The sequence below is a fragment of the Panthera tigris genome, chromosome A3 (assembly GCF_018350195.1).
Source record: "Panthera tigris isolate Pti1 chromosome A3, P.tigris_Pti1_mat1.1, whole genome shotgun sequence".
Lineage (NCBI taxonomy): Eukaryota > Metazoa > Chordata > Mammalia > Carnivora > Felidae > Panthera > Panthera tigris.
In genome coordinates, this window is record NC_056662.1 from 958241 (window position 1) to 984171 (window position 25931).

Genomic DNA, 25931 nt, shown 5'->3' on the forward strand with positions numbered 1-25931 from the left:
GTGCATCATCACAGCAGGCCACGGACGCTCACACAGTCCTGAGGGCTCCATCCAAAAAATCGCCGACGCTCTGAGCCGCTACTCCCCCCAGTGCGGTGCAGCTCCACGGGCAGGTGCAGGTGAGGCCGGCGGGGAACAGCCAGCACTTACGGGCCTGCCCTGATGCGACGGCTGTACGTACACCATTTACTCCTCGTTGTAATCCTGGAACGGGAGACTTATTCTGCCCAAAACAAGGACAGAACGGAGCACAGGAGGGTGAAGGAGCCGTAACCAGCCGTGTGGCCCTAAGTCACCATTGCGACCACCACCCTCTCCTGCCTGAGGGAGGTCAACTGGAGAAAGGAGGCGCCGGGGCTCCGAGAGGGCCGAGTGTCCGGGCTCTGACCACTGTGTTCTCCTGGCTCTGGGTCACAGGCATCATGCTGTTCCAGGCCCCGGGGACGACGATGCCCATGGGGTATGTCCAGCCTCACCTATGCAGACAGCAGGAATAAGACAGCACCAGGTGCCCCCCTCCCCCAGCAAACGATCTTACAGGCAACCACAATCTCCATGTGTCTTCTCCATGCCTGCCACCTGTTGGACGTGGCCCGCCCCAAATGCCTGGCTTCACCTTAGTGTGAGCTGCCCACGGCCCAAGTGTATCAAAGTCCTGCTGGACCCGGATTCATCTGCAGGGCATCAGATCTTCCTCTGGGCCTTGTGCCCAACCTGCCTTTCCCATCCGTGGGTCAGGCAGGGCCCCCGGGAGATCCAGGGACGAGCAGCTTGGAGCAGCGCACTCCCCCGTGGCCCACCCACCCACCAGTGCCACCTCTACCTCCTCCTGCAGCCGCTGGAGATGTTGTCTGGTGCCCGGCTGATCCTGTCTCTCCAGGGCCAGTGCAGGCTCTGAGGCTGTCTCGGGTCCCACTATGATCTATGATCCCAGCAGTCCCCATCCACCCGGCTTAGTGCCTAACCTGCCTGCTGGCATCTGCCTTGGCCCTGCTTTGGGGAGCGATCCTGTGATTCCCCAGCCTGAGCCGGCATTCCAGGCCTCTCTCCTTCATCACAACCAGCGCCCAGATCTGGGGCTTGTGAAGATCTTACCCACCAGTGCACTGGAAAGAGAGCTGGAAAGGGAGCTCAGAGACCCACCTGGAAGCCACAGTGGGAATTGGCCACAGGGGCTCTCCAGCAAGGGATCGGGGTCCAGGCTGGGGACCCTATATTGGGAGGGGTGGGAGTGAGTGTGGAATGAGAACTGGACCCCTTTCAGGAAGGTGGAGCCAAGAAGGGGCTGTGCGGCGGTAAACAGACACCAGAAAGCCCCCTTGCACGTTCTGGACCAGGGAACGGTGTGGGGCTGAACTCGCTTTTCCTCCCTGTGGTGAAATCTGGGGTCAAGACTAACATGCAAACTGGCGATAAACTGGGGAGCCCCCTGGAGGCCCAAGGGAGCGCTGGAAAGGCAGCTCCCTCAAGGAGGCCCGAGCACAGGGCTGGGGGTGGGGGTGGGGACAGCTGTTGCCACCGGCAAAACTTAGGAAGCCCAGGGGTGCAGCCCCACGGCCCGCAGAGCTCACACCCAGGCTGCCCCTCTGAGGGACGCTGGTGGGGCGCCAGGGGCGAGCGAGCTGCAGGGTAGACGGGGGTCCAGCCCGCTGTAAGCGGCTTTCGGTAGGCGGTCGCACTCGCCGGCTCAGCTTCTTCAGGCCTCGGGGAGAAGCACGAGCGGGGGGCGTTGGGGCCCACGACCTGCGCCAGCAGCTCAGGGTGCAGGCGCCGGGCCCGACAGGTGCAGCCCCCCGGAGGCGACCCGCCGCCGCTTCCCGCCCGCCCCCCCCCCGCCCGCGGCGCCGCCGGGTGCGCCCACGTGACTTCCCGGGCGCGCCCCGCCCCCCCGCCGCGCGATACCGGGACCCGGGCGCGACATCCGTCCCGCCGGGCGAGGGCGCGCAGGCGCGGCGCGTGGCGGCCCGTCGGCGCTCCCGGCCTGCCCCGCGCGCGCTGACGTCGCGCAGCCTCGTCCCCGCCGACGCCGCCGCCGCTGCCGCCGCCGCCGCCGCCGCCGCCATCGGAGTCGGCGCCTCGTCAGTGCGTCCCGTCCGGGCTCCGTCTCACCGCGCCGCGCCCCGCGAGCGGCCCGCGCGCCCAGCAGTCGCCGCCGCCGCCGCCCGGCCGGCGCCCGGGGAGGAGGCGGCGGGCCCGGGGCCGCGAGAGCGCGGGTGACAGGCCCGGCCTCGCGGGGAGGCCCGAGCCGGCGGGCGCCCCGGCCCCGCGCCGCGCCGCGCCGTTCATGAAGCATGTCGGCCACCAGCGTGGACCCCCAGGTAGCGGGGCCCGGGGGCGCGGGGGAGGGCGGCCGGGGGCGCCCCGGGGCGGCGGGGCCCGTTCGGGGCCGGAGCGCGCGCCCCACGCCCGGGAGGGGTCCTCGTGAATAACTTTGTGTTTCCCTCTCCCCGGGGTCCCGTCTGCGCGCACGACCCGGCCTGCGGCGACACAGAGAACAAAAGGACAGGATACTAAAGGTGAGCGGAGTTGGCGCGGTCGCTGCGGGTCCTGGATGGAGGAGGCGGCGGGCCATGTGGGGGAGAAAAGGTCTCGGAAGGGCGTCTGGAGCCGGACGCTTCTCCTCCGTGTGCTTCCGGGAGGTAGATGTTAGGTGGCGATACCGGGAGGTTTAGCGGCTGGAGATCGGGGACTTTTCAAGGAGAAGTAAGTGAAAGGGTGGTGGGAGGCGTCGCATCCTTCCTCCCCGCTGCATGGGGGTGGATTTGAATGGGGGAAGGGAGGGAGGCAGGTGTGCGGGCCGGCCCCGGGGGCCCTGGGGGGCTAGCTGCGCCCCCCACTAGTTAGAGCCCTAGTGAACCGGGCCTCGGGAGTCTCTCGTGATGTTCGGGCTTAGGGTAACCCCCCAAGACTCCCTGTCGTGAGAGCCCGTAAGTGACACTTCGTGTTTACTTGGAAGACTTTTCAACCAGTGTGTGTTACTCGGGTGTAACCAAATATGGTTCATCGTGTTTTAAGACTGGAAAGGGCCCAGCACTTTATTTACCTTTCCTTTCCTTTTTCGGCTGAGCGTTGAAACAGCGGAAAGTAAGCGGAGAGCCGGATAAAAACGAGCTCGGAAGCGTCATTCGGTTACAGCCTGGCCCCGCTGCCCGGGCCGGAAGCTCCCGGTTCTTCTCCGTCCCCCCACTCGCAGTGAGGCCTTTGCAAGCGCCGTGGTGGCCTCCGTGGTCTGCTCAGGCCACACCATCATCCCCGAAGCCCAGTTACAAGCTCTTGGTTATTTTGTCAAGTTCTTCCAAATTATGATCAGATTTTTACCAAAAACATGAAATCGTTGAAAGTTCTGCCTTGCCGTCCTAATTGTGTAAACGTCAGCTGGGTACTGTGTTCATTCTTAAGTAAAAGCAATTTCTAGAAATCGAGGGACATAGGCTTTACTGTCTTTGATTTCCATGCTTAAAAGTAATTTTTTAAAATTCAGAGATAACATTTTGCAACTTCTTGTTCTAGTACAAAATGGTTCTTTGCATCAGAAGGATACAGTCCATGACAATGACTTTGAGCCCTACCTTTCTGGACAGTCAAATCAGGTGAGCTTTCTTGTTCTTTATTTTTTTTAAACCTGTATTTTTATGTTAGTTTTGAGTCTCGTAATGCAACTTTCCTGCTACGTTTCTGATTTTATCATCCTAAACAACAAAGAAGCACCATGTAAAGTACTAGAAACAGAGAGCATGCTGAGGATCTGCTCGGAAGACCAGCCTTGAGTTAAACATGGGGCGTGAGCGTGGGGAAGGCGGTGCGCCCCGGGAAGGAAGGTCCCGCTGGGGCCGTCTGCAGGTGGACTTCTGTCGTCCTCAGCGCCTACGGCTCAGTGACGCACCGCCGTGGATGGAGTGCAGGCGTGTGTCGTTGTCTGAGGTTTCCCGGGGAGTTATTTTAGCTCTGGGCAAGGAGAATTGTGGTCCAGGGGAGCATCTAAGAATCCAGCTCCGGAGCCAGACTTTGGCCTTGGGTTCGGATCTTCACTCCGCTGCCGTGTGACACTTCCTCAGGTGGCTCGCCTCTTCTGTGCCTCACTGTCCTTTTGTAGAAGACTGGCTGTGGAGACGGCTGGGGAGTCGTTGGGAGGACGGCAGGCAGTGCTCGTCAAGCCCCGACATGGCCCCTGTACAGGGCCCAGCAGGTCGTAGCTGCCCGTTTTTCTTCGGTTTTTCAGAGTTTCTCCACCGTGGCCCTGTGGGCATTTTGGACGGAAACAGTCTTTGTTTGGGGGGCTGTGAGTCGTGGGGTGCTGAGCAGCCTTCCTGGCCTCCTCCCCTTACATGCATACCGGTATGACGAGCAGAAGTGTCTTGATGGTGTCTCCTGGGGGCTGACTTACACTGGGTGAAACCACCAGGCTAGTTGGAGTTCAGGCTAGTTGGAGTTTTAAAACATACTACGCGTGTTCGCTTTGGAATAAAACCAGGCTTTGCCTCTTCCCTGGGGTGGAATGAAATTAGTTTGTCTTTTTTCTTGCCAGTCTGCCCCTTTCTGAAGTGTCTTAGAACTTAAAACTTTTCCCTGTCTTCGTCCTTCTTTTTTTCAAATGTGTATTTTTGAGAGAGAGACGGAGAGAATCCCAAGCAGGCTGCACACTGTCAGCCCGACCGGGGCTCGATCCCGCAAATTCGGGGAACATGACCTGAGCCGAAATCAAGAGTCGGAGGCTCAACCTACCGAGCTCCCAGGTGTCCCTGTCCTTACTGCACTGAGCCAGTCTGCAGTCAAGGTGCCCAGGACACCCTTTCTAGAGCCCCTCCCCTTGCACCCCCACCCCCCAGGACCCACCCCTCCTCTGGGCAGGGCCAGGTGGGGCAGAGAACTGCCCTGGCCTCGGTGACGCATTGTTGGGGTAATGGCAAGAAGTTGAATGAGTACTTTATTTTTCCTTTATGTGGTCTGAATGCTATGGTGGTATCGTGTTTTAGGCTTTGACCAAAGAAAGGTGAGGGGAATTGTTTCACTCGAAATATGTTTTTATGAGGCAGGCGCTTTCATGTTATTTGGGCGGATTTCCTTAGAAGCAGAGCAGATGATTTTCTGTCAGGAGGGTAATTACGGCTGTTTCACCCTGGGGAAGCCAGCTGGGAGGACAGGGGTCGGGTGACGCTGCAAGGGACAGCCTTAAAACAGCCCTTTGTCCTGGGTATTGGTGTGCTTTTCAGCAAGATGGTTAATCACAGTACTTAAGAGTAGATCCGTGATCTTTTTCGTTTTTTTGTTTGTTTATTCTGAGAGAGCACACATGCGTGAGAGCTGGGGAGGGGCAGAGAGGGAGGGAGAGAGAGAGTCCCAAACAGGCTCTGCACCGTTAGCCCAGAGCCTGACACGGGGCTTCAGCTCACGAAACTGACACCATGACCTGAGCTGGAGTCAAGAGTTGGACGCTCAACCGACAGCCACCCAGGAGCCCCAAGAGTAAATCCAGGTTCTTGATTGAGAACAGATTTTCCAGAAACGCCCAACTGTTAGAGTGTAGAATGCAGGTAACACGGGAGAGCTCTTGGAGCCTAATTTTCCTGGTCCTCTTGTTTTGTGGATGAAGAAAAGGGCCCGAGAGGCCTGGTTTGCCCAGGTGGTGGAGCCAGTTTGTGGCAGAGCTAGGTTCTGGACTAACGGGAGGGGAAGAGATGGTCTCTGCCATGCACACAGCAGGGGCTCGTTTGGTCCTTGTGTTTGTTGCTACTTTCTTCGCGCTGGCCACCACGCACGTGACCTCCTTGCAGACAGAAGCCACTGGGGATGGATGACACCTCTGGGTTTGGGCTCTGCCGGCAAAGGCTTCTCCTGAGCACGGCTCTGTGTTTCGGTCCTCCAGCTCCCAGACGGGAGGCGCGCCACGTGGCCCGCCCGACCGCACGTCAGTGAGGGACCGCGGTGGCTCGTGTGGCCGGGAGCAGCGCACTTCAGTTGCCAGCACTGTGCTTCTCTTTATTGAGGTGTTTTGGACATGTGACAGGTGGCACGTATTTGAAGGGTGCCATTTCACAAGGGACTTTGCCTGTGTACCTCTGGGGCCGTCACCGCAGGGAGGATGGTGACGAGGCCGTCAGCCCCGTGACGCTTTTTTTTAATACGGGTGTCTGTAGTGGCAAGTTCGAGGCTATCTCTGTTTTTGTGTTTTATGAAGTTTTAACACCGGGACGATTTGGAAAGTGTTTACAAGCATGCTGTTCTGGCTAGTTCACCTTGTAACGCCCCACAACGGAGCCGGGGTCCTGGGTGCGGGAGGGCCTTTGGGCCCTCGGGCGTGCATTTGTCCCTTCCTGGTCGCCCCGGGAGCATCCTGATGTAGCAGCCCTGCATCCCCTCTGTGACACGAAATACACGTTCGCTTTAGGAGACGGGTGGGGGGGAGTGCGGGGGAGCAGACGGGCTCTGGGTGGGGGCCACGCGGTGTGGATACTACGGACTGAACCGGATCACTCGGTCGTCAACAGACGCGCTTGTTTGCCCAGGCACGTCTGACAGAGACACAAAGGAGTGGAAGCAAACTTTTCTAGTTTATTTCTCAATTGTGTTCAGTTCAGTTGTGTTCTAAGTGCGATAGGATGTTTTCACTTTATGAGAAAGTTCTGCAAGTTTTCCTGTTCCCGTTTTCAGTGCCGAGCACCGTCATCGGTTCATGCTTATTCTTCTAGAAAGCTGTGATGCCTCTGACGCGAGGATCGACTTCCACTTTGAGCAGAGCCACTTGACGTGCCGGGCTGTGTGTTTTCGCAGTTGAGGGTGTGGTGGGCTCTCACCTCCGTTTCCAGGACCTGGTGTGCCCCATCTCAGAGGTTCCTTAGGCGGTCAGGTGGAAATCTGTACCTTCTCGCTCTTTGCAGAAAGCGTCTGGCCTCGGGAGGTGCTTCTGTTTATAAAAAGGCCAGCTCATCTTGAAAATCGTGCTCGGCTGTCATCCAGGGTTTCTGTCAGGTTTGGGGGTGGTTTTCACCCCGCAGCACAAGGCCAGGCTAAACTGATGCCCTGTTGGGTGGGCCACTTCATGTGGAGAGCCTGGGGGCCAGCTGGCTCATGGCTCGCTCTGTGCTGGGCGGTTCTGGCAGGCTCGAGCGACTGGGGGAGTTAGCAAGGAGCGCGTGGTCTTGTAGGCCGTGGCCTGGCGCGGGTTTCTTGTGGTCGTGTCCAAAGGCTGTGCCGTGTTGGCACCCACTCAGTGGAGACCAGCCGTCGTGGAGTGCAGCTGGTGGGGCCCAGTGGGGTCTTCACATACTTCTTAAGGTCAAGTTGCTCAAACGGCGTGCCTCAGGGGGCGCCCGGGTGGCTCAGTCGGTTGGGCGTCCAACTCTCGATCTCGGGGTTGTGGGTTCCGGCCCTGTGTTGGGCTCCGTGCTGGGTGTGCAGCCTACTTAAAAGAAGACACTACGTGCCTCGAGCTGGACACAAAGACAGAAATTCTCTGGCGTCAGAAACCGTGGTCCTTGCACGCGACCCGGCCAGCTGAGGGACTGCAGTCCTCTTGCACAGAGACACATGCAGCCAAGCCTGTGTCCCCAGGGCTTCCCCCGGGTGCACCTGCCGGGCCCCTTGCAGCTCTGGTCCCTTTGTCGGTCTTCCTAATTGCCGTTGATACTTTCCACTTCCACATAATTTACTTAAGGGTAATTTCTAGCCGTTCAGGATGAGTTTCTTTTTTAACGTGACTGTATTTTACCAAGTGTGAAAAAGTTTGAATTTTAGAATAGGTTCGTTATTGTGTTTTACTGTGGTTTTTCAACGAGAGTGACGCAGGGATCACAGACAGAGACTTGGTGGAAGTCTGTTTTGTCTGGAGAGCCCATTCTGTCTGTGATCTTGGACTTGGCCACAAGGAGGCGCCCGGGAGTCCGGTGTTTGTCAGTCTTTCCTCCTGGAGCCTCAGCTTGCCTTGAAGAAGAGTCCGCCTCGCCTCCCTGTTTTGGGGCCCTGCGTTCTAGCAGAGGCTGCAATTAGACGGAGTCTCGTATGTGGGAGCGTCAGTCAGGGGGATGGTTTTCCCCGCACTGGCCTCAAAAAGGTTTTTGTAGGTCCTGCCTTTTCTTGGACGCGCAGCGCCCCTGCCTCAAGCGGCTGCCTGCGGGGAGGGAGAGTCAGGCGCTCGTTCCCGCTGCTGCAGCGCCCGCACCCGCACCCCCCAGACACCGGCCTCCAGTTGGCAGCCTCGGGGCGCGGTGGGTCGAGCCGAGGAGCGTCCAGGCGGCAGCACATCTGTCTGGAGCCCGCGCTGCGGGGCACGGTCTGGCCAGTCGGGGCCGCGGTCCAGTTCGCCTATGAGAGGAGGAGAATTTCAGTTTTGCTGGAAGTTAAGGCCAGAGCATTTGGGTCTTATGTGCTGCGGACGGACGGACGGATTGACGGACTGACAGGGACCGCTTCACCCGTGCAGTACAGCCCGGGAGGGAGGGGGTGTGGTCCGAATAGCAAGCGAGTAAACATATCCGGGTCTTCTCGCGGGACGAATTACTGCACGTAGGTTCGTACACTGACTTGCTTGGCTTTAGCGCTTTGAAGGCAAGACGGCCGGTGGTGCAGCGAAGAGCTGCCGGGAGGACAGGGGTGGAGAGCGAGTCGGGCTCACGGCGCTGAGGTTGCCGCACGCGGCCCGCCAGGTGGCCTGGAGCCAGTCGTGCCCCGGGGAGGACAGAGGTGAGGACAGACGGACGGAGGCCGTGGGCAGGGCTGGCGTCCGGCCCGGGGAGTGCCGGGCCCGGTGCGCGTGGGGACGGCTGCTGGTGGGCCTGCGGCCGCTTGTCAGGACACACCTTCGTCTGGGGCCTCGAAGCGAGGAGTCTCCATTCCTCTTGCTGTGAGAGCCGTAGCGTTGGAGGAAGATCTGTAGTGCTTTTGTGACTCTCCCGTCCGTGACCCGCCTGCACTGATGCGTCCCAGGAGGAGAGGGTTAGGTCCACTCAGGGCCACCACTTCTCTCCCAGACGCCCTCCTGCCGGGAGGCACTCCCGTGAGCCAGGAGGGTTCAGGGGTGCCGGCTGGCTGGCTTCCTGTTCCTGGGACGGTCCCGGCTGGAAGCCGCCGAGAAGCGCCTGTGCACGGCGTGGTCAGGACCCGGAACGCCAGTTGTGTCCAGTCCACAGCAGGACTTTAGATGAACTTGGAGGGCCGTTGAGTGGAGAACACAACGCATGATGGTTTGTGTCCTCAGTTACGTCCTGCTACGGGCGAGGCTTACCTGTGAGTCACGAGTGAGGTGCTAGCCCCGTGTGAGCCCCGTCTGTGGGTGCTGAGGTCAGGCGGCAGGCTTAGCTCTTGGGGCTGCCCCTCGCCTCACAGAGCACGCCCTCTGCCCGAGCCTGGTGATTTGCTCTCCCTCCTGACCGGCCCCCTGGAGAGCGTCTTTGAGGGCCCAGGTTGGATGCAGGCAGACAGAGGAGGTTACAAGAAAGGGGCCGGAGTCACTGACGTCCTTTCTAGGGAAGGTAGCTCCAGCTGTGCCGCGGCTTATGGGACATCGATGATGGGGCCGGTTCGTTGTCTGTTTTTCACCCCGAGCATCTCCATGATTTTTATTACTGGGAAAGCCCTTGCCTTTTCAAAAGTGATTCTGCAGTTGTCTGCTATCAAGTGGAGCGGCCAACAGGCAGGAGCGGCGATGCCTGAGGTCCTGCGAATCCTCGACGGGACGGGGCAGCAGGAGGTGGCAGTGGAGACCGACAGCCAGGAGGCTGGGTGACCGACGTCACGTGTTGGGCTGGGACTGCTGAGGGACCGGCCTGTTCTCCAGAGGGTCCTCTGGGGGAGCGGGGTCTGGAGAGTCCCACGCCTGCTCACGGTGGCAGTCTCCCTCCCTGGCGGCCTCAGCCCGGCTCCCCCGCTCTGTGGGTCCCTGGGACTGTGCTGGCCAGGACAGCGGTGTTCTCACGTGATAGTCGGTGCAGGGCTGGAGGAGGAGGTCTCTGGCCAATGCTCTCCTTGTAGAACTTTCTGGTTGTTTGTAGAGGAGGGTAGGGGAGAGGACGGGGGCCACTAAGCAGTCAGAAAATGGTAGCGTGGGCTGGAAAGCTTGCTGCTGCCTCCACTCTTGTTTTCCTTTATGGCCTTGCCACTCCTTAAACCAGCTACCCTGGGCGGGAAGCCTGCACCCCTACCCTGCACCCCTCCACTCCTCCTACTACCCACACCTGCCAGGAAACCATCTACGTCACCTGCCAGTGGCATGGCCAGGGGGCCCCAGCTGTGGCCAGAAGCCCCGCTGAGTCTCTCCCCAAGGAGACGCCTTGCCAGAATGGCTGACCTCAGGTCTAAATCCACACCCTGGGCAGATTTCCTGAGATTCCGGAGGTGAGTCTCTGCTGCCTTGAGGGCAGTCCAGCCGCTCGAAAAGCCCTCTCTGGGGCTCCAGCCGACGCATGGGTGTCCTCTCAGTAAGGAATCCCAGGTGAAGTTGGAGCCCGATGTGAAGGCTTCTCCAGCTCAGAGAGCAGGCAGGACACGGAATCTCGGCCAAGGAGCCGGCCGAGGCCTCCGTGCTGCCTGACGCGCGGTGAGAGCCAAGGCCACGCCTGGGCCGTGGTGGGGATGTGAGATGACGAGGCCCCTTTGGACTCGGAAGTGGGGGTGGACTGGCAGGAAAGGCGTGTGGGAGGGGCCTCTGAAGGGGCCCTTGATAGAGGGGGTGGGAGGAGCCCGTGGGTCCAGCGGAAAAGGGTGTTGCCCGTGAGCCGGGACCCGCGGGGACCCACGGGAGCGTTGAGCAATCAGGGGGCTTGAAACCAGGCTGCCGGGCAAGCCGCCCTGTCGCCCCGAGCTCCCCGAAAGCCATCTTGGCCTTCCCGCAGCTGTTCTCCCCTCCCGCCGTGCCGGCGGTGCTGTCCCGTGTGCGGGGTCAGCGGCGTCGCCGCTCCTCACTCTGGTTCCCTCCCGCGTGAACAGTGTGCTGCTTGAGGGTGCAGGAGCGGCTGCGGGTGGACTGCTGGCGGCCGGTGCCGGGGCGGCTGGGCCCGGTCGCGTCACGCGGACCCAGCACGCTGCAGGTGACCGCCTGGCTGCTCTCAGCCCTTGCTGTGTTCTCACTGGGTGGCCTCGGTTCCTGCGGGGGGTGACGGTGCCGTGCAGCCCGCCTGGACCGAGGCAGGAAGTCTCCGAGTCGCGTCCTGAGAGCAGTCTAACCCGTCCCCGCTTGTCTTCCCAGAGTAACAGTTACCCCTCCATGGCGGATCCTTACCTGTCCAGCTACTACCCACCGTCCATCGGATTTCCTTACTCCCTCAATGAGGCGCCCTGGTCCACTGGAGGGGACCCTCCGATCCCGTACCTCACCACCTACGGACAGCTCAGTAACGGAGACCACCACTTCATGCACGATGCTGTCTTCGGCCAGCCCGGGGGCCTGGGGAACAGCATCTACCAGCACAGGTTCAATTTCTTCCCCGAAAACCCTGCCTTCTCCGCCTGGGGGACGAGCGGGTCTCAGGGGCAGCAGGCTCAGAGCTCCGCCTACGGAAGCAGCTACACGTACCCGCCGAGCTCCCTGGGTGGCACGATCGTGGACGGGCAGACGGGCTTCCACAGCGATACCCTCAACAAGGCCCCCGGCATGAACAGCCTGGAGCAGGGCATGGTGGGCCTGAAGATTGGGGACGTCACCACCTCTGCCGTCAAGACCGTGGGGTCGGTGGTTAGCAGCGTGGCGATGGCCGGTGTCCTTTCCGGGAACGGTGGGACGAGCGTGAATATGCCGGTTTCAAAGCCGACCTCGTGGGCTGCCATCGCCAGCAAGCCGGCAAAGCCACAGCCGAAAATGAAAGCAAAGGGCGGACCCGTCGTCGGGGCAGCCCTGCCCCCGCCACCTATAAAGCATAACATGGACATCGGCACGTGGGACAACAAAGGGCCTGTGCCCAAGCCTCCGGCCCCCCAGCAGGCACCGGCCCCCCAGCCCGCCCCGCAGCCCCAGCCGGTCGTGCAGCCTCTTCCCGCTCAGCCCCCCCCTTTGGCCCAACCGCAGTATCCGAGCCCTCAGCAGCCACCCCAGACCCGCTGGGTCGCCCCTCGCAACAGAAACGCGGCGTTCGGGCAGAGCGGAGGGGCCGGCGGCGACGGTAACTCTCCTGGGAACGCTCGGCCCAATTCTGCCCCCGGTGTGGAGTCCCACCCCGTTCTGGAAAAACTGAAAGCGGCCCACAGCTATAACCCTAAAGAGTTCGATTGGAATCTTAAGAGCGGCCGCGTGTTCATCATAAAGAGCTACTCGGAGGACGACATCCACCGCTCCATCAAGTACTCGATCTGGTGCAGCACGGAGCACGGCAACAAGCGCCTGGACGGTGCCTTCCGCGCCGCCGGCAGCAAGGGGCCCGTGTACCTGCTCTTCAGCGTCAACGGGAGCGGCCACTTCTGCGGGGTGGCCGAGATGAAGTCGCCCGTGGACTACGGCACCAGCGCGGGGGTCTGGTCTCAGGACAAGTGGAAAGGCAAGTTCGACGTGAAATGGATTTTCGTCAAGGACGTGCCCAACAACCAGCTGCGGCACATCAGGCTGGAGAATAACGACAACAAGCCGGTCACCAACTCCCGCGACACCCAGGAGGTGCCCTTAGAGAAAGCAAAGCAAGTGCTGAGAATCATCGCTTCCTACAAGCACACGACCTCCATCTTTGACGACTTTTCTCACTACGAGAAGCGTCAGGAGGAGGAGGAGGAGGTGCGCAAGGTGAGTCCGACCTTCTCGAGCTCCGGGCGGGCCGGGCCCGAGCTGGAGCCGAGGCCTCGTGCTCGCTGGCTGGGGCCCGGCGACCGCCAGGTCCCCGTGGCCTCGGGCAGGGCCAGCAGCGTCTGGGCTTGTCCGGGCACGGCCACCCGGGGGGGGGGGGGGGGGGTGGGGGTGGGGGGCGCGTAAGTGGACGTGACCACACAGCTTTGTGGTTCTTAGGGAACACGAGCCCTGGGGCCATGGTGCAGAAATTCTCCCAGGACACTTAGAAATAACGCCCCGTGGACTGGGGTAGGCCGGCGAGGCTGCTGGGGCCGCGGGGGGCTACAGGCCCTGCCTGACCCCCCCAGGGCACCGCCCTCCTCGCCCGGGAAGCTCTGGTCTGGAGGCCGTGGCTTCTTTTTCTCCCGAAGACCCAGTGCCTTACAGGTTTGGGGACCTTGAGCTCTCCCTCCGGGTGGCAAAGAGGAGGTGGGGGCAGAGTGGGGGTGGAACGCAGGCCTCCCCTAACCGGAAGTGAGCATCTAGAACCCGGGGCGCGAGCCGCGAGTTGGGCCTCCGACGTAGCGCGTTCCCCTTCGGCCACCGAGAACCTCCCGGAGCCTGAGCAGTTCCGGCCCGCTGAAGCGAGTCTGCCTGTGCTGCAGCGGAACGGGGCCCGTGGCCGTGAACTGGCCCAGGGTGGGAACAAGGACGGTGAAGCACACTCTGTGAAGCTGGCTTGTCTCAGAGAGTCCATGCTGAGGTTTTTTCCTGCTGTTTGATACCGAAACATCCTTTTTTAAATTAAACGTCAGCTGACGATGGTTGGGCGTGCGGTCCTGTACCGACAGACGCGTCACCCGTCTGTGAATGGCAAGCGTCCCGGAGCATTTTTAGCTGAAAGGCCTGCAGCCGATGGTGACGTTAGCAGAGTTAGGCGCTGCGATGGCGCAACCATCACGGTTTGTAAAACTTGGAAACGCGTTGGTCCTTCTTTGGTTTGTAGGGCAAGGAGAGGGGCGTGTTATTTATTTCCAGTTCCTGAGACCCTGTATTCTAACTCTTTTCGGTGTAGAGTAAAATGCCGAATTGCTGAATTTGCAGGGGTGGAGCAGAGATCACTGGTCATGAAGCTTAGGCTCCTTGGTGGATTTCAGCCTGGCAGCAGCTTTGTGTGGCTGTGACAGTTTATCTTAGATACGCTTCCTGACTCGCCGGGTTCTGGGAGTTGTGACGAGGCTAGGGGTAAATTTCTGCCCGTAACCGGCTGCCGTTTTTAAGGGTCTGGGGTCCCAAACCTGAGTTGGCCAGTGGGGTTGGGAAGAGAGAGTGTCGAGTTGGTCCGTGGGATACGTGCCTGCAGGCAGACTCGGGGTACTCGCGGCATTACGCTGTTCCTCCAGGGAGCTTGAGAGACGTGTGGAACCTACCAGAACTTTCAGCAGCGTGCTTCTTCCTTAGACCGCTGTTCGTGTGTCTCCAGGGGAGTGTAGTTGCAGCACTGTGAGGAGGGACCAATGTGGTTTCTGCCCCTATTGATGAGAAGCCAGCCGGGCGGACGTGGGGAGAGACTGGGATGCGTCACGGGCTCGTCAGACGTGCTCTGGGAAAGATGGTTCTGGGTGTGGCAGGAAAGAGCCCCGGCCAGAGAGGACTTGCGTGGAGCAGGTGGACGCCGAGGGCTGGGCATAGTTAGCAGAGGCCCGGGGCGCCCGCTGGCGTGGCCTGGCTGGTCCCCGCGGGCGGTGCAGGCCCAGATGGGGGCCGGGGGACCTCACTTCGGAGGGAGCGTGCATGGCGCGTTCACTCCGTGTGTTCAACTCTTCTCCTTTTTCTATTTACAGGAACGGCAGAATCGAAACAAACAATAAGGACGAACCAGTTTCTTCTGTGTTCTAACGTCGGACTGAAAAAGTTGAAGAGAACGTGTGCTCGGTGCTGTTGTCTCGCGCGGGGCCCGACTCGTCGCACCTTTCGCTCATTGTCTTTCCTTTTTGCCCAGATGGATCTCCGTTCGTTTGTACTTTTTCTATGGATTATCGTATTCTAGAACTCACTAATAAAGGAGTATGTTTTCTGTCAGCCTATCAACCAGACCTAATGTGAGATGTAAGTATCCTTCAAAAGCAAACCAAACAGAAAGCCCTAATACATCTGAAAGGTGGTTTTTTTTGGTTTTTTTGGGGTTTTATGCAGAAATTATGTTCTCACTTTTCTAGTCAGTGTCCTTTAACATGTTTACGTGGAACTCATTTCTCACCCCTTTGTTGCTTTACAGCAGACACAAGAAACCGTGAGTGGTTTTGGCGTTTACTGTCTTCTGTTAAAATACTTCTTTTCAAAATGTCGAAATCAACAGGTTAACGATCACCTCATTTGGGCAGTTTGCTATTTTTATTACCCGTTATCTGTCTACAACGCTAATCCGTTTGATTTTTCTACTAGACAAAAAGATACGTTTCAGTTTTCCGGATGTGGTGAACGTGCCCCGTCGCACGGAGCGCCGTCCACCCTCGAACGGTCTCAGGCGCCGCGGCCGCCGTGTCCCTCGCGCCGCTCCGCCCGGCGGGGTGGACGCGGCGGCCCGCGGAGGGCCGGGCCCGGCGGGCGGCCGTTCGAGCCGTGTGCGTCGCCCCACCTGCCCCCCTCCTCACCCGACACCCGACGCCCTTCTGAGTTGCCCGCCCACCATGCTGAGCTTTACACGTCCGGTCCGCTGGTGCAGGCGGAGCGGCGGGCGGTGCCGCGGGCGTCGCTTTCACCGTGCGCGTCTGGTTTCTCTTTCCCGTTGAGTGGGGAAAAAAAAAAAAAGCGAACAACAAAAAAACCTTTTAGAAACTGAATTTGCTGTCCTGTTCTGTGGACCGAGGGACCTGGAACTGGCTGCCCCCTGGAGTCCGAGTCAAGCATGACCACGGTGCTCACACCCGTCGCTGCGGCACGCAGTCTGCACGCGCCCACTGTAGGGGGTCTTCCTGTTTAGAGAGCAGATACCTTCCGAAAACTATTTACTCCAAAAGACCCTCTGAGTTAAAGTTTAAGCTGTATTATTTAGACTTGTATTTAGAACGTGTCACTTTCTCTGAACTGTTCCTGCCTGTGTGGAGTCACGGACAACATCGGATAACTTTTCCTCTGGAGAATACAAGCCTTAATAAACGATACCTATTTAGCAAGTCCGGTGTCCTCATCCTTCACTCCCCTTTCACGGGGTGGTGGTGGTGGTGATTGCACAGCCAGCCGCGGGGGGAGGGGGTCGCTGCCCCAGAGCCCGAGCGCGATTCTCCGCGTCCGAGACTCTCGTTCTCGTCTGCCGCAGGGGAGCCGGCGACCGAGACCGTCGATGTTGTAACGTCGCTCACCCCGCGCTGCGGTTTGTGGGAAAGACGGAGGGACTGTTTAAAGATCCGGTTACAGCTCCGGGTTCGTAGTCCCCCCCGCGTTGTGCTGCAGGCCTTTTCAGATCTCAGCACCGGCCTCCCCGGACTGGCCGTCCCGCCCGCCGCCTCCCTCCGTTCGTTCTTCAGCCGCGGGCACCGGGACGCTTCCTCCGAGCCTGCGTGTGTAGCAGGAAGTCCCGTGCCTGCTCGGTTTGCTTTACCGTTGAGGTAAAATCCACAGGCACGAACTGGAAGAGGGTTGAAGTTTGAGGCAGAGCTGACACAAAGGCACAGGATGTTAGCATCATCCCAGAAAACGGGCCTTCCTGGGTGCTCGCCCTGCCAGGGCCCAGCCATTGGAGTAAGGTCATGGCTGGTGAACACAGGGAGTCAGGCCGGGCCCTGCGCCCTGACAGGCCGGGCGGTGGGGGGGATTTTGCACTCCCCACCCGGTGAGTGTTCTAGTACAGATGTAGCTCCGTGTTTGCTCGGAATTCCTTCTGGGATTTTATTTTGGTAAAGTGCGTATTAGACCTTGAGTGTGGGTTCCTTGAGCGCCATTTCCTTTCGTGTGGTCACCGGGCTCCTTTAAAGTCTAAGATTGGTTCCTGGCTTGCAAGGTGACTGGCTGAGGGATGACCTCAGCTTCGGTTGGGTTTGAAGCAACAGAGAGGGTCCGGGGCTTTCACGGGCACGAAGGAAGGGGCCAGGCGTTTGTTACCGAGAAGCTGCGACTCGGTTTGTCTAATGAGATCAGTTCCTGATTGGCCTGTGTGCCTGGTCCTTAGATGTCACCTAGTCTGAAGGCTCCCTCCAAACCCTGCCAGCCGGACTGGCTCCGGGGAGCAGAGGTCAGGGGCTGCCTTGCACTGTGTCACTTGAGGCTAAACATCCGAGGAAGGAAAGATCATTGTGTGGCGGTGGGAAAGGATTACAGGGATGCATGCAAGTGCAAGCGGGCCACGTTTTGCTCGTAAGGGGCTATGTGATGTCATATCTGCCCCCCAAAGCCAGGAATCCGCTTTTCTTTTCCCCTCTGTCCCAGCCCAAGGCCCAAACGCCATTCACAGGTGGCGTTTTCGTGTGGGCGCTTAACGCACAGAGCGGAGTCCCAGAGAGGGAGTGCTGGCTGGGCCTGCCTGCTGGTGGCTTCTCCCCAGCCTGGGCTCCCGTGCCGCCTTGGGCTCCCTGTGGCCCGGGGTCCTCCCGCTCAGTAGGGTGAAGGCAGGTCACTAGCTGTGTTTCCTCGCTGAGGTCAGGGAGCGGGGTCCTTGTTGGGCCTGGCTCAGCGAGCCCCGCGGGCAGGCGGCCGGGCCCCTGGCCTTGTGCAGGTAACTCTCCGCTTATACCCGCTCTCCCTGGGGTGCCCCACGAGATCCATCACCTCGTGCTCAGCTTGCAGTTCCTTTTTTTTCTTTTTAAGTCTTTAAAAATGTTTATTTTTCAGAGAGAGACAGAGCATGAGCAGGGGAAGGGGCAGAGAGAGAGGGAGACCCAGAATCGGAAGCGGGCTCCAGACTGAGCCGTCAGCACAGAGCCTGATGCGGGGCTCGAACTCACGAACTGTGAGACCATGACCCCAGCCGAAGTCGGACACTCAACTGACTGAGCCACCCAGCAGTTGCTTTTGACATGTGCGTGTGCAGTTTTCCCCTCCCCCAACACCTATGTGTTAGGAAAGGGGTTTGAACGGTTGTCCTGAATGACATTTCTACTATAATGTTTTGTGGGGAGGAGGGTCATGGCGAATTTTTTTTGAGCTGAGGACACCCAGTGGACTGTCTCTTCTCAGAGAACATCTGTGTTTACTGGAGGGTCTGGGTCACCGAAGTGACCACACGCTGGGAATTAACTGCTGAGATCCCTCCTGCCGCCTGGATGCAGGGTGGAGGGTCAGCCCTCCCGCAGATGAGGTCACCCCTGCCTGTGTCACCTGCCCTGGCGTGAGGAGAGCGAGGAGCAGGCCCGGGCTTTGCCCCTGCAGTGACCTTCCGTGGGGCAGCTCCGGGAGTGGCTTGGGTGGTACCCCGACCTCCGGCACCCGTGGAGGCACAGGGGACGAGGGTCATCTCGACAGGTTCCTGGAGCCTTGCGCAGCCGCACTCTGGACTGTCTGTGGGGTGTGTGTGCCCCCCCCCCCGCCCTGAAAGAGTTCAGTCCCCCCTGAGTCAGAGTGACCAACCTCGCCCACAGTGGATGGAGCGCAAGGCTCGTGGGTGAGGTCAGGTACCCTCTGGACACATGCTGAGTGGCACTGGGGTGCACCTGCAGCGGTGACCCCGGCTCCTTGTCCCCTTCCTGCCCGCCTCGGGACAGACCCGGGCTGAGATTGGCGCATCAGCGGTAAGCACACAGATAGACGAGGGTGCCCTGAGGCTGTGGCATCCCACACAGAGGGGACCCACACGCCCAGGCACCACGTCCCACGGGACAGGACCTTCCTCCCAAGCGCAGGGCCCCCGCGCTGACAGACGTGGGAGGCTGGGTCCCTGAGGCCTGGCCACTTGGGTGCTTGTGCGAAAGCACCTCCTCCAGGCGGGGAAAGGCTCCATCGCTTCCCGCTGCCCGTTCCGGGCCGTGGCCGGTTGGCAGCCTGGGAGGCGATTTCTGCTGTGACCGTGGCAGCACCCAGGCCTGGTCTCCCCCTGCCCCTTGCCCCCTGGGAGCCTGGGAGGGGAAGGGAGATGAGGGGACAGGCAGCCCCTCTCTCCTCGGCCCTGCCTAACTGGCTCAGAAATTGGGGGCTTTCTGTAGGTTGAGGGGAGAGGGAGAGGACAGCCGCTCTCCTCGGGGCGGGGGGACTGGTCAGGGTGAGAAGTGCCCCTGCTGTTCTCCAGGTGCCCCTCCTGTCCCCTCCCATCCCTCCCATCCTCCCATCCCCCTCTGCCCCTTTCCATCCCCTCCTGTCCCCCTCCATCCCCTCCCATCTCCCTCTGTCCCCTCCCATCCCCTCCCTTCCTCCCTGGCCCCTCCCAGCTCCCCCCCCCCCCCCACACACAAGCATTGGGCTCTGCTGTGATCTCCATGCTGGCGTGAGACCCTGAGCCGTCCCTGGCGTCACGGACAGTTTGTGTTGGGTTAGTGTTGGCCACAACATCTCTAGTGGCTGATGCGAGGTGCGGGCAGGTGTGGCTGTTTTGCGCCTGCACTGTGGTAGGTCATCAGACAAGAGGGAGCACCCATCCAGGTGGGATCGGGGGGGGGGGGACCTTGGCAAGCCGCTAGAGCATCCGGATTCCGGGGGACACTGCTCCACAGGCAGGGGGGAGAGCCCCTTCCCCTTAGGATTTTGGGAGGCCTGCCACACCCTAGGGACTGGGCATGGGGCCCCGGAGATGGGGACAGAAGTCTCTTGGCTAGGATGTGGGACATCACAGCCCTGGAAAGTTCCTGGATACCATGGGGCCCGGGAAAGGAGGCGTTAGGACAGGGTGGGGCTGATGGGACGGTGCATCTCGTTTTCATTTTTTTATTTGGAATAATGTCAAGTTTACAGAACAGCTCAAGAACAAGTACATAGAATACCTTTTACCTGGATTTGCTTATTCTTAACGTTTTGCCCCGTTTCCTCGATCATGTGCTTGCCGTGTTTGTGCATGCGTGCATGTGTACGTGTGTAAGTTTGTGTAGGTGTGTGTGTTGTATATGTATGCGTGTAGGTGTTGTATGTGCATGGAGGGGTGTGTGTGCGTGTGTGTGTGGTTGTGAATGAGTGTGTGCGGGTGTGTGTGCAGGGTGGTGTGTGTAGGTGGGGGGTCGTGTGTGTGTGAATATGTGTGTATACATGTGTGGTGTGCAGGTGTGCGTGTGCATGTTTTGTGCACCATTTGAGGTCTGCTGTGGCTCCTTCACCACATTTCCAGTGGGTTGTTGACCACAGCGTGTCAGGCTCTCCAGTGAGTGTGAGAGGGCTGTGATCCTCTCTCCTAAGGCACCGTCTCATTCCAGTTTGGTTTTTAACACAACGGGGTCCTTTGCAGCATTTCGGGGAGGGAGGACGCTTTCTGGTCCGCTCTTTCCCCGTGGCTGGAGGAAGACTCAAGGTCGACGCTCTACTGACCTCCCTCTGCCTGCCCTGGAAGATGACCCCGCCCCCCCGCATGCACATTCTTGCAGGCCTAACGGGTCCATGAGGGTGCATTCATCCCCCTGCAGTGTCCTTTGGGTGGCTGGTCCCGCGGTGGCTTCCTCTGCAGACATAGGAGGTCGAGCATAGCTGGCGACTGCTGTCCCTGGGCCAGCGCACTGTGAGTGTGTGTTTGTGGCCAGGGAAGCCCTGCACAGCGGGCGTCCGCAAGTGGGTTCAGCCTGGAGGTCGGCACCGAGAGGGAGGGGTGCCAGGGCTGGGCCGGCTGGTGGTGATGCCAAGAGCGGGCCCCTTCCTCCTGTCCTAGGCACTCAAAAGGTCGCTGCTTCCCTGGGCAACCGGCGGCACCGTAGGGCCCCCTAGCTCACTGCGACACCCACCACCAGCTGGTGGGAGCGATCGTGTGGGTGGTGTGCACCACTGTCGGGGATGCAGTGTGGACGGGACGGCTGCTCCCTGCCCTGAGCCCAGGTGTGTCGCCCGTGGGGGTTCTGATGTGGCCCCAGGTGGGATGAGGTCCCCGTGCTTCATGCCGGAGCCCTGAGACGATGCCCCGAGGCCAGAGTGACTGGTGCCTGTGGCTCGTCCCTTTCTGCCCTCCTCCCCTGTCCCCTGGGCGGGTGTCTGGGTTTCCTTCCTGCCCAGGTGTACTGCCGGTACAGGCACCTGAATCCTGTCACCGTGTGGAGTAGAAAGTTGTCCTTTCCTTGTCCGCCCGCCACCCCAAAGTCCCTGGAAACTGGAACTCAGCCCCTGGGGTTCTGGTCACTGGCTGCCATTAAGGGCACAGACCTTGGTGATATAATCCTTTGCCGCCGAGGGCCACCGGGCCAGCTGGGGGATGGCCCCCCCCGCCCAGGGATCGCAGATATGTCCAGAGGGTGAGCAGACCGTGGCCTGCTGCAGGAACACTAAAGAGGGAGGAGGGACAGTGTGGATATATGCTTGGCCGGGAAGTCTTCCTGGAGAAGGACCAGGATGCGGGGGGAGCCGGGGTTGTGGGCTGCTGAAGGCCCTGGGGCAGGTCGCCAGAAGTCTGTGGTCCCCCCAGCAAGCACAGGTAAGGGAGCCTCTGGGGCAGGGGCAGCCAGGAGGGGGCCCTGGGCACCCAGAGAAAGCGTACGGCCGGCGAGCCCCTATCTGGGGTTCGGTGGCGAGAGGGTGTCTGAGTGCAGGTAGGGGAGCAGCAGACACCTGGGCATCTGCATCTAGAGGTCAGGGCAAGGGCAAGGGCATGGGGTGGTGGTCTGAGAGAGACACGGTCAGGGCTGTGGGTGAGGAGGCCAAGGCCGGGGGCTGTACTCGAGCTGCTGGCAGGGGGTTGGTCTTTCCCTCAGCCGTGGCTCTGCCCTGAGCAGGCCCCATGTCTGTCCCCACCTCTGAGAGCCAGGGGTGGGGGCCCAGCCTTCTGGGGGGACTTCCTGGTGCTCGGAGTTCCAGCTGCACAGGGGTGAGGTGCTGTGGGGTGGGGGTAAGTGGGGGTGCTGCCCGGAAGACACAGCCCACCCAGCCTTTTGGGGATGGCCCATGACCCGGACTCTGGGGCCGTGGGGACAGTGAAGCTTGGGGCTCGTCAGCTCTAATCTGCACCTGGTGGCCTGGGGTCCCACGTGGGGATGTCGCAGGGCTGGCTGTGTCTTGCCTGTGTCCATAGGCCACAGGGGGTACCACCTGGTGGATGCCAGGATGGGGTGGGGGACAGAAAGGCCCTGACTGGTCTGGAGGACGAGTAGGTCTCTCCTCCTCGGAGAGAAAGGTAGACCTTGTTCAACCTGGGCTGATGGCTTGGGTCCCGGTCTGCCTCTCCCGGCCAGTCCCCGGCCCCGATGGCCAGTGAAGGACCCCGGGGTGCGGAGGAATAAAGAAATGACCAAAGGAGAGCCTGTGCCTTAGGGACCCTGGGGTTTTGATGCCCGTCCTTGGATAGTCACGGAAGCCTCTGGAAGACAAACATGAGGTTGAGGCCTGAAGGGTGACTTGGGGAGGAGGTAAGGTGGGCAGAAGAGCCTTTCCATTAGAACACAGGGAAAGGCTCCGGCAGGAGAGCCCAGGGCCGCTGGGAGCCCGGACGCCTAGAAGGGTTGCTGGCTCTTCCCTAGCCTCGAGCTGCCCCGTGTTCCAGGTGTGCGTGCACATGGACACACACACACACACCCCAACATGTGTATAAATGCACAAATGCATACATGAGCACACACACAGGCACGTATAAATACCTAATTATGCACACGCGTGTAACCACACATACACCAACAGACACAAACGCGTGCACATTCCCACGCCCATGCATACACGCCCAGGCACACACACGCACAGGTGTGTGGGCCCTGGTAACACTGACGGTCAGTTGTAAAGGTGATAATGGTCCGAGACAAAACAGGGGTCCCTGGGGGAATCCTGCCTTCCCCTCCGTCTGGGTGCTGGAGCAGAGCACCTCCTTAGGTTCTCCGCACGTGAGGAAAGAGGGATCGGGCTGGAAACAGGCCTTTCCGTGGGCTCTTGGGTCACCATCTCTGGTCTTCGGGCAGGTGGGCTCTGAGAAACCGGGAGGCAAAGCCTGCTTGCCCCCAGGGGTCCCGCACTCCCTGGGTGTGAAGTGGTTGGGGAGATGCAGTTTGGGTGCCAAGACAAGGGCTTTCCCGACGTTTTGGAGGACCGTGGGGAAAGGGCACTGGAGACGGCTCCGGGTTGGCCCGGCCTGGGGCTGCTTGAGCACTGGTGACTGGGGGTCTCTGTGGCTTGAGGAGAGCCGTCCTGCATCACACACCCAGCTGTCACTGAGAGCCCTGCACTTGACCATCCCACTCCCGTCTCCACCCGGTCACTGCCTTTCCCGTGGTCTCAGCATGCGGCCACCCTTTTAGGAGCACGTGGGCTTTCTGAATGGCCTTTCAGGGGCACAGTTGCACGGTTCTGCATCTTCTTCGCTGTGCTCGCCCACCCGCACTGCTTCAGAGAACTAAAACCAAGACCAGCCAGAGGGGGCTCCGTCGGCCTCACCCCGTGAGGTCGATGATGACGATGACGGTGATGGCGCTGATATCGATGGCGATGATGGCGATCATGAGGGTGACGATGATAATAGCTGCTTACGTTCACTGAGTGACCACGTCTGAGCTCGCTGTCCAGCACAGATGGGGAGGGAAAGACCACTCGTGTGTGGTGGCTCTGGGGGACCTACCTTCCTGCCTCCCACCATCAAGAACCTCCTGCTCTGTTCCAGACTCAGTTCCAGCTGGGTTCCTGGGAGGAGTGCGGGAACCCGTGTCATTCTTGGCCCGTAAGGGTCCCGTGTCCTGCAGCCTTGCTCAGACCTTGGAGGCGCCTGCGGCCTGGTCCCTGTGAGGGGCTCAGGAATATTTGTCGAGTGAATGAATGTAGAGCATCCGGGTGTGCAGGGGCCTCACCGCACGTGAGCCTGGGTATCCCTCCTCCCCCGGTTGGAGGTGCCGTGGCAGAGGGCGGTCTCCCAGCAGGGAGAGGGCTTCCTCTGCTGTCACGCTCATGCAGATGGCCTTTGGGGCTGACTTCTGCTGTCTGTGCAGTGCCCGGCGTCCCTCTGGGCCCCGTCCAGCACAGAATCCTGCAAGATGCCCTCACGTCGTGAGCATCGGCACTTGCGGCTCTCCACGGGCGCCTGCGTGGAGGGTTCTGCGCTGTCTGGCTGTGCCTTGAGATTCTACCTGAGCCTGGTGCGTGGGCGGCCCTGCCAGCCGTGGAGATGACTGTGCACTTTTTGAGCCATGACGGGCGCGGCTTAGGGCTGAGGGCACCCCAGGCCTGTTCTTGTCGGTCGTCTGTTCCTGCGGGGTGCAGATTTTACCCGCGGGGCCGGACTTCCCCGGGGCTGGTCACGGGTGTTGGTCCCGGCTGGGTGGGGAGGGGGGCGGGGGCTCCGTGCAAGGGTCCAGAGTGGTCACGCCCCGGTGCCCTCCTGAACGTCTAGAGCTCCTGGCATACGCTCACATGGTGGTTAGGCTGGAGTGCGGAGTTCCCCGCTGGGTGGTGACTCTGAGGTCAAGCCCTGCCTGGAGGCTGCAAGGACTCGGGGGTGGGGAGTGGGGAAGGGAGCGGTCTTGCAGAGGCCCACGGGGACCTCAGGTCCGCCAGAAAGGACTTGCTGACCGTGGCTGAGCACCTGAGATGGGCTCGGCACGCCCGTGAGCAGAGAGAGGCTTGTTATCTGCAGGGGCCTTTCCATCTCGTCCAGTGTCCACCCCTGGCCCGGGGAAGGGGGCTGACCGCCCTCAGCTGTCAGCAGGCCCCGCTCCCATCAGAGCATCTTCAGGAATGGCTTGGAGAGAGGCCTCTTCTTGCACCGTTTCTGGTGCCTGTTCCCACCCCTGCCTTCCTGCTGTGAGCTCCCTGGGTGGTGAGGGCTGGGGGATCAGCCCAGCGGGCAGAGGTAGGGTGCAGGCCCGGGAAGGGCCCGTGTGTGTCCGTCTCTGTGGCCATTCTCGTCTTGGCTGCTGCCGACTGCTCACAAGGCAGCCAGGGCAGTCCGTGCAAGTGCCCTGTGAGGACAAGCAGCGCCTCACCGTCTTACTTCCAGGCTCTCCGTTCTCCCCAGACATCGTTACCCTGCACTCCACCCCACCTGCCCCCGGGAGCCCAACAGGGAAGGTGGGGCTGCAGAGGGTCTGCTGTTCTATGGGCTCATCCACTACCAGTGCCCAGGCTTACGGCCTGGACCAGGAGGTGGCCCAGAGAGCCCAGCTCTCCATCTCTGCAGCAGCCGGAGGCCTGCCTGGGGCCTGGCCTTGAGGGGGCCCTCCCTCAGAGGCGAGGCCAGAGCAGCACCAAGAGGACCCAAGTGTGGGGAAAGAGGCCACTCTGGCCCTGCGGCACCTCCCTCTTCGGCTGCATCAGAGTGGGGTGGTGCTGGAAGTCGGGGGACACCTGGGTGAGTTTGGGAGGAGGCTTTGCGTGGGCACGACCCGTCTTGGCAGTTTATTAGGTTTTATTCAGAGCAGAGAAGTCCTCTCTGCAGAGCTAGATTCTTGGCGGGCCAAATGGGGGTCCCTTGCCTTCTGCCCATGTCCTCCTCACTGGCCCCACGCTGGGGGTGGCTCCCTGTTGCAGAGGCCTGGGCTGATCTTGAGGTGCTCTGAGAGCTCATCCAGGCTTGCTGTGCCCTAGGTGTCCCCTTGGGTGACTCCCTAGCTCCTCCTTAGGGGGTATCCTGCAGGCCAGGCCCTGACCAGGAGCTTGGGGATGTTTAGCACTGGTCAGGGAGTCCAGCTCCCCCACTGGAGTGGGGCCAGTGGTCTGTATGTGGGTATACGTGAGCACAGACGTGTGTCAGAGTGTGCAAGCCCCTGTGTGAGGAGGAGGGAGGCTGTGCACGGATGTTCAGTGCCAGCTGGCTGCAGAGTGCACGTCTGAGGCTCAGCCCTGCACGTCTGGGCTCTGGCCGCAACGCAGCAGCTACCCAGCCCCGGCAAATGCCTGTTCACTGGAGGCCCCGAGACCCCCGCAGGACTCGGACCCACCCAGGGGACTGGTGCGGGTGCTCTGTGACTTTCAGGCCTCCTGTGCGGGAAGGTTCCAGAAGGTCAGGGCTCCCAGAGACTGACCCCCAGCAGAGACTGGCCAGCCTGGGGGAAAGGGTGTCCTCCCCCAGCCCATCTTGTAACTGCTCAAAGGTCCATTCTGGTCAGGAGCCAAAGCCCCAGGAAGACAGGGGGGAAGCACAGGGTGCAGCCCCCTCTTTGGTCCGGAGAGCCAGGGAAGCAGAGGCCACTTTCCCCGGGAAGGAAGGTCCACTTGGCCTGTTCAGGAGCAG

The 25931-nt window shown here is 60.6% G+C and overlaps 1 protein-coding gene across 1 annotated transcript; it reads left to right on the plus strand.

Moving 5' to 3' along the window:
- The first annotated feature begins 2228 nt into the window (after nt 1-2228).
- YTHDF1 (YTH N6-methyladenosine RNA binding protein 1) lies at nt 2229-15855 on the plus strand. Its single transcript, XM_042979953.1, has 5 exons — nt 2229-2318; nt 2492-2516; nt 3511-3590; nt 11177-12697; nt 14524-15855. The coding sequence occupies exons 1-5, from the start codon at nt 2292-2294 to the stop codon at nt 14548-14550; spliced, it is 1680 nt and encodes a 559-aa protein (XP_042835887.1). The 5' UTR covers nt 2229-2291; the 3' UTR covers nt 14551-15855.
- Nucleotides 15856-25931: the final 10076 nt, after the last annotated feature.